The 12,096-nt window shown below is 33.0% G+C and overlaps 1 protein-coding gene across 2 annotated transcripts in view; it reads right to left on the bottom strand.

The window, feature by feature from the left end:
* SLC12A2 (solute carrier family 12 member 2) overlaps positions 1–12,096 on the bottom strand; it is a 93,900-nt gene that overhangs the window by 11,876 nt on the left and 69,928 nt on the right. For both annotated transcript variants that reach the window (XM_027547032.1, XM_027547033.1), the window contains exons 18-20: positions 7,494–7,600; positions 3,901–3,980; positions 1,548–1,673 (exon numbers count right to left, since the gene is read on the bottom strand). In XM_027547032.1, the coding sequence (XP_027402833.1) occupies positions 1,548–1,673; positions 3,901–3,980; positions 7,494–7,600 (313 nt within the window). The remainder of the gene's footprint in view (positions 1–1,547; positions 1,674–3,900; positions 3,981–7,493; positions 7,601–12,096) is intronic.

Raw genomic sequence — 12,096 nt, 5'->3', positions numbered from 1 at the left:
ATTATTAAATCTAATTTTATAGTATTAAATAAACTGTTCTTATAAAGCAGACGTTTGATATTATCTATCTTTAACAGTAATAAAAGACTGTTGGACATTCTGTATTCATTTCAAAGAGCTCAGAAATGTGAAGAAAATACACTTAAAAGTGATTTAAACTAATTTTAAAGGCATTTACATTTTTAAAAGAAAAAGATGAGCAGAAATGTACTGACCTAGTCCCCTACTCTTTAAAAATGATGACTTCATAAGATTGTGACAAACATTAATAAGCTCATGTAAGGATAGCATCTACTACAGTGTGAGAGGAACAGTAGATGACTGATAAATATTACTTCTCCTGTCATAGCTTTACCTATTAATTCCTAACATATTCCCATAAAGAAAAGATCTGTTTTGAGGCAAGAGAAAAGGGGAACAACAACAAAAAAAGTAAGAGAAAATGAAAGAATGTATACCATAAACTAAAAATAAATGCAGGAACGTTTAAGAGTTAGCAGAATCAGTTTATAGAATTTTGAGGTGAAATAGAAAAAAAAAAAAAAAACAAGCCAGCAAAGAACTGATATGGAAAATGGGTCGCAACTGAACTTTCAACTATCACTACTCTAAGCAAACAAATAAGGAGGAAAGAAAAAGCAGCATTAATGCTTCTAAACGATCTAGAAGAGATTCAGAGTTAGGTTATCAAATTTCCATGGTAATCAATTTCAGAATTATAGGAATCAAAAGTATGATATGGTTTGATGATTTACAGTGCAGATTTTTCTTGTTGCATGTCAGCTGGGAGTAGGACAGATGGAGATACTAGACTGAACAGAGGTAGGAGAGTGAGGGTGGGAGAGTAAGATTTGGAAGTCATTCCTTTTTCCTTCTCATAGACATGACAGAGATTTATGGATGAAATTATCCTGAAGTCTCAGGAGACTTGGAAGGTTTTTTTGTTGGCTTAAACCCTGACTTAGCCACCAGGGGTATTTATGTCTATAGTTATGACTCAAAGAGTTCAGCAGCTAAACATAAAGAGCTCGTTTCTTGGGAGGAGATTAAACTGATTTTTTATTAAACTGTTCTACCTGAACAATACTAGGTACAGTAGATATATAAATATTCAGGGTATTTCAGTACATAAACAAAACCTCTGGTATTAAAATATCTTGATTAACCAAAAAAATCAGATAAACTAATCTTATAAGCCTCATTCCTTTCAGTGTTATCATATGCTATATACACATTACTCCAAAACTACCAAGTTTCTTTGCAAACTCAGCTTTAACCTATGCTTCAAATTAAAATTAAGTATAAACAAAAACATACAAGAGCATATTAGTATTTAATTAACTAGCATGGTTTCTATTCTATGAGTTATTCAATACCTTAAAAATAATTAATTATTTGGAGCCATTTTTGAAAGGCATAACTTTCACCTGAGCAACTAGAAATGAAGAGTACATATTTGAAAACTAGTTACTTTGTGAGACATGCCATATAATAAAAACCATTTCTTCTAAAACCATTAATAAAATTTCTTGTTTAATAAAAATTACCTTTATGTGTAATGGATTTCTCACTGGATGGTTTAGAAGTATCTAAATCTGATTTTTTACTATACTCCACACTTAGTACCACATCCTTTACACCAGGAGACTTCTCTTGCGATGATAGTAATTCTTCTGTAGACATAAAAGTATTCAAAATGTTTTCTAAATCTTTCAATCAAAGAGGGCATCACGGTGTAATATCAATTTAATGACAATTTTAAGTGCAGTTTATTATGAGTTAATAGTGAGTTCATAATAAATTATTTCTTATATAAAGGAATGTGATAATCCACTTTGAAATGACCATTCAACTAAATTATATTCGGCCACAACTGTCAGACATTTTAATTAGGTGATGAGAGAGAAATCAGTAATGAGTTGGTTTTACAGAACATAATATGGTATAAAATGTGAATCAACTCTAATTTCAAAGTCATTTACACATGTAAAAAAATGGAGAATGTGACAAATGTTGATATACATATAAGATGATAGACAACAGTGAAAAATTATACCCATGACTGTAGAACTAAAACTAAGGGATAGAGTTTTTTCCTTAGCTCATGGTAAACGTGTTATCTCTTTATTTTTAAAGTACGTTCTTCATTTTCTGCTTTGTAGGAAGGGGTTAGCAAACATTTAGCTTCCACGATAAAAGCATTTATCATAAAGAGAAACATGATATGAAATTGATCCTCTATCCATAGTCCTCATCACTGATATGCATACATTAGGAGAAATAAAAATAGGAAGTATATAAGCCCAGGTGCCAGCACTTTGCTAAGATGGTGTCAGTCAGTATCCCCTATTCAATCTTCACAATAATCCTCTGAATACAGATGAGAAAACTGAGGCTCAGAAGGCAGCAAATTTGGCCTGGCTACAAAACTACTAAGAGAAAAGGCTGGAAATTATTAAAGCATATCTGACTCCACAGCTTGTGCTCTTAAGCCATGTGCTAAAGCATATTCCTGTTTCAGATCTTAATGATGAATAACAAGGGTTTCAAAACAATCCTCATAATGATTATTAACACTTGAATATATAATTTATTAGCTAAACTGATATTTTTGAGAGTGAAAGGGAACACTAGTAATAATTATGCAGAGTTAACAGGTATCCTAAACCAAAATTACTGTGAGAGCAAGAGAGAATGAAAATAGTATTTTGCAAGGCCTACTCCAGAGTAAGAAAATGCATTTTCAGCAGGCCATACTTTTGTGTTACATGGATAAAGATCTCAAAGCATTCCTTTCAGAACTGCACAATGCCCTTAAAATGGTGGGGGGAGTGGGAGGATTAAAACAGTTTAAATACATAAACAGATGACACAAGTTCATTACATGGCTCTCAGCTATTTAGGCTTAGCTAATTTTGATGATCTCGTTAATTAATTGATAAGGGTAAATATTAGGTATGCAAATTTTCTCAAGCTTATAGTATTTTTTAAACTACCCAGGAAAGCATTAGAGGGTACGGAATTTTCCATAGTTTTTATAAAGTTGGTAAAAATGCTAAGTATACTTTAACAGGTTTTAAATTTAAGGAAAAAAATTTTTAATGCTTGAAAAATTATACAGCTTGAGAGGAGATTAGGGTGTCAGGGGTTAAAGACTAGGGAAAGAATATGATAGAAGGTATGAAACAGTTGTACAAGAGAAATCTTTGTGGTGATGGAACAGCTCTGTATCTTACATGAAACAAATGTGACAAGTGAAACCAGAACTACACATGTGCTTGTATGCACACGCGTGTATATAAAAGTGGTGAAATCTGAGTAAGGTATGCAAATTGTCCCAATGTCAATATCCTGGTTTTGATGTTGAACTGAAGAAAAAATGGAATAGAAGATGTTACCATTAGGGGAAAGTGGATGAAGGGTACACACATTTTTGTGAATCTATAATTATTTCAAAATGAGAAAATTTTAAAAATATTTATAGGGTCTTCTCTGAAGAAAGAATCTTTCATTAATAATATGCCTCTATGTACAAAGTACACTTTTCATAAACATGAAAATGTCTAAAATGTTTTCCTCTGATTATTTTACTTGTCATGTATTTTTATAAATCTGGCCAAACTACAATCATAGCTAACATTTGTTTCTCTTAAACTTACAATTTGAATTGTATTATATTAGTAATCACTAGCTTTTATCCAGATTGGTACAAAGAGAAAATACAAACTCTGGTGGTGCCAAACAGATCTTTAAATGACATACAGTAAGTATATGACACAGATTAGATGGTAAATATTAAAAGTATTGAAGGATGTTTTTCTAAAAAAGTAATTACTATTCTTAAGATATACTTAAGAATATATTAAGATATACATATATCTTATCTCAAACAAGATTTACCTTGTCCTTGAAGATGAGATATATCCAGACCTTCTTGTAGGCGGATAACTACTACTCCATATTGTATATCAAAAGCATCACTGTAACATGAAAAAAACAGCAATTTTTTTAAATCACAAAAATTTCAGTCTCCTTCTCTATAAAGGCAATAGTTGACAATCTCTAAAATTACTTTCAGGTTTAAATATCTGATTTGTTCAAATATGCTTTGAAAATTATGGTGATATCATATGTTACTTTCAAAACCTATACCATTTCCCATCCCCTTTTTCTGTAACACCTCTAAAATCTACTTAAGTATAGTTCTTTATAGTATTGACATTTTACCTACAGTAGTGGTTTAAAGCAGTAACTATAGTTTTATCTATCAGAAACAGACTAAAATTACAAGAAAAAACAAAACTTTCAGTAATCTCATCATATATAATTTAGGCTTATACATTTAAAGCCAAGAGAAAAATGTGAAGGCAAAGAAGACAGGTCCTGAGAATGAGACCAGGTTGTATAGTATGAAGGGATCTCTTATCACTTATGAAAGGAGAAGGGTATTTTTCAAGTAATTTGAGAATGGCATTGAAACATGTAAAATATCATGTATGAAACGAGATGCCAGTCCAGGTTCAATGCACGATACTGGATGCTTGGGGCTAGTGCACTGGGACGACCCAGAGGGATGGTATGGGGAGGGAGGAGGGAGAAGGGTTCAGGATGGGGAGCACATGTATACCCGTGATGGATTCATTTTGATATTTGGCAAAACTAATACAATTATGTAAAGTTTAAAAATAAAATAAAATTTAAAAAAATAGTAAATATGTAAAAAAATAAAATAAAATACAAAAAAAAAAAATTTTTTTTACAAAACTGGTTTAAAAAGTAGTCCTAAGATTATATATGTATTTGCAGACATGTATTGATATGCCCTTTTAATTATTTTAAAAACAAAAACAGGAGTCTCTTATATATAGGTAAAATACATTAAAACCTCGAAGACAACTCTAAAACCAGACTTAAATTCTGAAAACTTTGTTAACATCATAAATCATGTAGACCTAAGCTGTTAAAGGCACTTAAAAAACTTATTGTTCCCTGGAGTGAAAGTGAAAGTCACTCAGTCGTGTCTGACTCTTTGCGACCCCATGGACTATACAGTCCATGGAATTCTCCAGGCCAGAATACTGGAGTGGGTAGTCTATCCATTCTCCAGGGCATCTTCCCAACCCAGGAATAGAACCGGGGTCTCCTGCATTGCAGGTGGATTCTTTACCAACTGAACTATGAGGGAAGCCCAATGGCAGCAGGCTTTTCTCTAGTTATTATCTTTACTTACACAAGTAATCAATGTTTATAATATGCATATAAAAATGATATGGTAACCTATAGCTAGACATAACAAAAAGAAAACTAATAAAATGATCAAATTTTTGCTCCTATTGATAAATATGTCATTGTAAAAGGTCTCTTATCATTGTTGTTTTAAATCACAGGGAGACAACCTCATTTCTCCTTGGCTGAATTTTAAACATGGTCAAAAGAGATTCACTGGAGAAAAAATGAATAGACATTCTCAGCTCTACTGTCAGAAGTCTAATTAATTCTTAGAAAAGAAATAACTACAAGTATTTTTTTAAATAGTTAATAAAGTAACTGAACCAAAATCAATTTCCTTTAAGAAAATTCAGAGAATATAGCTCTAAGCTAAATATTTTTGCTATAACATATAGAAATTCCTATAATCTATATAATTTCTTTAAGCTATAGAAATTGATTTGCAGTTTTAGACCCTCCATACTGTTAATACATATATAGTAAATAAAGTATTCCTCAACTGTTCCAGGTATTTCAAATCACAGCCAAAACATAAGTGTCACAAGATAAAAGAGTAAGCCATATCACTGCTTTCAAACAGCCACCAACTCTTATAGTTTAAGAAACCAGAGAGCAATATTTGACCTATTTAAAACTGCTGCCTGACACATAATACCGGACTTTCAGAGCAAACATTCACTTCAGTTCCTGCAAGATCAGTGTCAGATAAGACTCCCTTCTTTCAGGGCTCCCATTATTACAGACACAGCAAAAAACGAATGATTATTTGCAAAAATGTCCCTTTTTCTCTCTTCTAGGATAACTATTCCATCTCACTGCTCTTATATCTGCAAAGGAAAAAAGCATACTCCCTGGCTCAAGGCCCACATGATGGATTCTTTCTTTCATACTGTCCTTCTTTCCCTGATCCCCATGTATACAAAGTACAGACCACAGAATAAGAAAGGGAGAATGAAATGCTGTTTATAAACAAGTAACAAGCCCGAAGAACAGTCACAACCTCTGACAAACCAGCAGAGCTTGAGTTTTACTAAAACCACTTAACAATTCCTTGGGAAATCTTATGTATGGCATATTTTACTAATCAATACAAGGAGATTTATAAAAATAAAGTATAAGACCTGGGTACTTCCACAAAAATGTTTCAAGGCAGCTACAAAAACAAAAATATTATATGTGACACAGGCAAATAATTATATGGTTCTATCAATAGACACAATAGGAGCTCTGGGAAGGGAAGCAGCTCCAGTTAGTTAAGGATGAACTGACAAAAATTCACAGAGAAATAGGATGTGAATCTGGTCTTAAGAGTTATTTTGCTAGATATAAATTTTTCTTTAAAATGAAAATTTTTATTAAGAAATTACTTTATAAAGAGTGAACTGTTCTATTTCATCAGCAGCTATGACAAGAAGCAGCTACTCTTCAATCAACTATGATGTAGGGAGAGGGAATCCTTATGCTCATGTGGACGAGACAAAGAGATTTGCTAAATAAATACCAGGAATACTATTATAGAAAAAGAAAGTACTTTTCAAGCTTAAAAACAAAATCTAACAAAATAAAAAAATTTTATTTTTTATTAAAAAATTCAGTTCCAAAACATATTTGTAATATATTAAAACACATATGCAAAAATTAATAACAACATGGATATAGTAATATCAGAAAGACAAAGTAACAAAAGGATAAGAACTCATTAGACAACCTGTATGCTATGCTATGCTAAGTCACTTCAGTCGTGTCCGACTCCGTGTGACCCCACAGACGGCAGCCCACCAGGCTTCCCCGTCCCTGGGATTCTCCAGGCAAGAACACTGGAGTGAGTTGCCATTTCCTTCTCCAATGCATGAAAGTGAAAAGAGAAAGTGAAGTCGCTCAGTTGTGTCCGACTCTTAGCGACCCCATGGACTTCAGCCGACTAGGCTCCTCCGTCCATGGGATTTTCCCGGCAAGAGTACTGGAGTGGGGTGCCATTGCCTTCTCCCAGACAACCTGTAAACTGATGTAAATCAAAACTAAGCTATCTTATAAACTTCATTGACAATACCACTGAAAAGTGAATAGTCAACTCAAAGGTGCGGAAAAGCAAACATATTAAGTGCATTTTAAAAAGGAAATGGAAATAACTTCCAAGTGATTATTTTCATTCTTATCCTTTTACTGGAAAAGACTATGTAAGAACGGACTTCAAAAACCAGTGCAAGCTTTCAAAATCAGTACTTTATCAATCAACTAAATTACTGAATTAAAAGGATACTTACTGAAATAAGTTTATATACATATCTACATCCCTCATATCTGCTTGCAACCAGTCTTTCTTAAATCCAAGGACAAGTGTGTTTGGTTTCATACGCCCAAGACCAGCAGCCTAAAACACAGAAAAATACAACTTTAAAGATCCGCTATTCACAAAATGGTTTTTAAATGACAATATCCTAATGGGCAGACTCTCAACATTTCAAAATTGTGCACTCTTATCAGTAAAAATTCTTGAGCAATACGTGCATACTCATAATAAATTACATATACTATATAAATCATATTACTTATGATTAAACATATAAAAATAGAAGATAAAATTAAACAGATGAAAAGTTCTAAATTTTTGTACTTTCATGACTTATCAATATTTTTGATTTTAGTAAGAGAAAGATGATGGAATATACTTAACCCTTCATAAAAATCATAACAATACAGTGATACTCTCAATTATATATATTTTGATAACAGCCATTAAAACCTGATCAGAAGTCCAAATTGCTGGCTACAGTTTAGAATTCCATCAACTGTTCTCGCAACTTCGTGCAGAGTTGCAATTCAATGTGCTTAACAAATATGCCCCCAAATCCAATTAATTTCTTCTTTTATAATATTTTTAAAACACACTGAAAATCCTATTCTCAAGGCTGAGTACACATAAAAGATAAAGTAGTTTGCCATTTTAGCCATTTTAAAATGCACAATTCAATGGCATTAATCACATTCACAGTGTTGTACAACCAACCCCACTATTTATTTCCAAAAAACTTTCCCATCACCCTAAACAGAAATTCTCTAAACACTAATTCTTTCCTCCCTCCAGGCCCTGGCTTATTTCATTTAGCATACTGTCTTCTAGGTTCATCCACGTTACAGCATCTATTAGAACTATTCTCCTTTTTATGGCTGAATAATATTCCATTCTATGTATTTACAGTATTTTGTTTATCCATTCATCTGCTGATACATAATTAGGTTGTTTCTACCTTTTGGCTACTGTAATGCTGAAACAAACACTGGCCTAAAAACATCTCTTTGCCTCCCGGCTTTTAATTTCTTTGGGTATATGACTAAGAGTAATAAATTATTGGATATACAGTAATTCCTTGTTTAAACATTTGAGTAACCACCAAACTAGTTCCCACAGCAGCTGTATCATTTCACACTCTCACCAGCAATGCAAACACTCCAGTTTCTCTACCTCCTCAGCAACACTTCTTATTTCTTGTTTGTTTACCTAATTATATACAAGCTAGTAGTATAAAATGGTATCTCACACTATAGCTTTGATTTTGCATTGCCCAAGTGAAGAAGAACTAAAGAGCCTCTTGAAAGTCAAAGAGGAGAGTGAAAAAGTTGGCTTAAAGCTCAACATTCAGAAAACTAAGATCATGGCATCCAGTCCATCACTTCATGGCAAATACATAGGGCAACAATGGAAACAGTGGCAGACTTTATTTTCTTGGGCTCCAAAATCACTGCGGATGGTGACTGCAACCATGAAATTAAAAGACGCTTACTCCTTGGAAGAAAAGTTATGACCAACCTAGACAGCATATTAAAAAGCAGAGACATTACTTTGCCAACAAAGGTCTGTCTAGTCAAGGTTATGGTTTTTCCAGTAGTCATGTATGGATGTGAGAGTTGGACTATAAAGAAAGCTGAGTGCCAAAAAATTGATGCTTTTGAACCGTGGTGTTGGAGAAGACTCTTGAGAGTCCCTTGGACTGCAAGGAGATCCAACCAGTCCATCCTAAAGAAGATCAGTCCTGAGTGTTCATTGGAAGGACTGATGTTGAAGCTGAAACTTCAATACTTTGGCTCCCTGATGCAAAGAACTGACTCATTTGAAAAGACCCTGAAGCTGGAAAAAGATTGAGGGCAGGAGGAGAAGGGGATGACAGAGGATGAGATGGTCGGATGGCATCACCAACTCAATGAACATGAGTTTGGGTAAACTCTAGGAGTTGGTGATGGACAGGGAGCCCTGGTGTGCTGCAGTCCATGGGGTCACAAAGAGTTGGACAGGACTAAGTGACTGAACTGAACTGAATGACTAATGATACTGAGCATTTTTTAATGTGCTCATTAGTTATCTTTATATCTTTGGAGAAATGTGTATTCAAGTACTTTGCCCCTTTTTAAATAGAGTTTTTTTTGTTTCTTTGGAATTTTATATACATTTTGGATATTAGGACTATCACATATATGATGTGAAAAGGTTGTCTTCCATCCTGCAGGTTGTCTTTCTACTTTCTTGATAATGTCCTTGGATGTACAAAAGTTTTTAGCTGTGATGAGGTCAAACTTGTCTATCTTTGGTTTTGCTGCTTGTGCGTTTGGTGCCATATCTAAGAATATGTTGTCAAATTCAAGATCATGAAGATTTACCTCTATGTTTTTTTCAGAGAGCTTTATGGTGTTACCCTTATCTGTGGATCTTAGATCCATTTTGAATTAAGTTTTTATGTGCTCTGAGGTCGCACTTAAGTTTTTATACATGATATACCTAAATCATTTTTGGTTAAAGATTAATTCAAGTACTTTTCAAGAGCTGACCATGTGCCACTGTCCTAAAGACTGGATAACTTGGGAACAAAAGCAATAAGCCTACCCATGTGAAGTTCACAGTCATTTCCAAAATGTTCTATTCATGCGCAAATTTCAAAAAAGATTTTTTTAAACTCAGAATTATAAACAACCATTTACATTTAGGAAACAGATAAAAAATACTTATTTTTGTTTTTTAAAACTGTTAGGTAGCAAGGTGGCTACTAACTACAGAGCATAATTTTGTTTCACTTTTCTGGTAAGTGAAAACCAAGAAATATCTTCAATTTTACATATATATATATATTTTTTTTTTTTTAAAGAACTAAGCTACAAGACAACTGGTAACTTATTCATAATACAAAATAATGTCAGAGTTATTCCTTTTCTCATCACAAAATTTTGCACAATCTTATTATAATTAAAAGGTTTTATTTGTAACATTAAACATCCTGAGGTATTCTGTGCACTTCTGCTTACAACTTCATTATCGTAATAACTTTCTCTTGAATGACTGAGTAAAGAAATTTCACATCAGTCATCCTAAATCCTTTGTAAATTACAATCAAAGTAGCTATTTAGTTAGGAGTAATATTTTATGTTTCTATAAAACATCCAGTATTTTAAAGAAATACCATTACTGAAAATATGTCTTTTCTAGAACGTATTTCTTTTGGCTCAGAGAAAATAAGTTCTTTGTGAACTTCCATAATTGAAACTGATTTAGCAAAGTGCAATCATCTGAAGATTGTTACAAATATCTCTAGTTTCAATCAAGACATTCTCCCTCTGTCATTTCTTTGAATTGTTAGCAATGTTTTTTGCATATCTTCCACCAGAATTTGCTGACAAAAAAATGCATTTAGTTTTTTAAAATAATTTTCTTTGTATCATTTTATTTTGTAACTTTTTATTTGTTTATTTATTTTTTGGTAACTGTTTTTAGTGTGGCAGAAAGAACAGCTGTTTCCTCAATATTATGTCTTTGGCTATTAAGTGAAAACATTTCCAAATATCATGGTTATCCAGTTAAATACTATAGTAAGATTTCTATTACTTTAAGAATCACTGATAAAAATTATAGTTTTGGCTTCATGTTTTGGATGGTTTGTTTTTAAAAGGTTTAGTTAATAGTGATGGTTTCAAATTATTATTTAATTAATTTAATATTATGGCATTTTATATATGTGGAAAGGAGCTACAGGACATGGGTATAATTTAGTTTTAAATATTCTTATTGGCAATATTAAGTGATTTTGACCTTATTTTAGAAAATTTTTTAAAAAATTGCTTCTTACCTCAAAATGAAGCTGATGAAGAAAAGAAAAGGTTTCAGAAACATTCAGTATATATTATAGGATAATTCTAGGCTAGTTTTGCCCAGGAAAAAAGGTAATTACAGCTACACTAAGACTGGATGAGATCCATGTGGTTTAAGGATCATCATGATATAATATGAATTTTCAGTAAAAACAAGAATTTTCTACTAATTTAAAATGACTGTTTAAAATTCAGTTCACAATCAAGTGGCTCCTGCCTTTAAAAAAAAAAGGGGCGGGGTGGTGGGAAATAAAGAAGTTAGCAGTGTTACTGTCTTACTGCCAAAGGGCTCCATAAGCAAGCTATTGGCAAGACTACCTCTTAAAATGATCCAGCGGATGTTGGCAATTTGATCTCTGGGTCCTCTGCCTTTTCTAAAACTAGCTTGAACATCTGGAAGTTCACGGTTCACATATTGCTGAAGCGTGGCTTGGAGAATTTTGAGCATTACTTTACTAGTGTGTGAGATGAGTGCAATTGTGTGGTAGTTTGAGCATTCTTTGGCATTGCCTTTCTTTGGGATTGGAATGAAAACTGACCTTTTCCAGTCCTGTGGCCACTGCTGAGTTTTCCAAATTTGCTGGCATATTGAGTGCAGCACTTTCACAGCATCATCTTTCAGGATTTGAAATAGCTCAACTGGTATTCCATCACCTCCACTAGCTTTGTTCATAGTGATGCTTTCTAAGGTCCACTTGACTTCACATTCCAGGATGTCTGGCTCTAGGTGAGTGA

The sequence above is a fragment of the Bos indicus x Bos taurus genome, chromosome 7 (assembly GCF_003369695.1).
Source record: "Bos indicus x Bos taurus breed Angus x Brahman F1 hybrid chromosome 7, Bos_hybrid_MaternalHap_v2.0, whole genome shotgun sequence".
NCBI classification, from domain to species: domain Eukaryota; kingdom Metazoa; phylum Chordata; class Mammalia; order Artiodactyla; family Bovidae; genus Bos; species Bos indicus x Bos taurus.
Note: the sequence above shows the minus strand (reverse complement) of the source record. Positions and strands in the feature narration are given on the sequence as shown.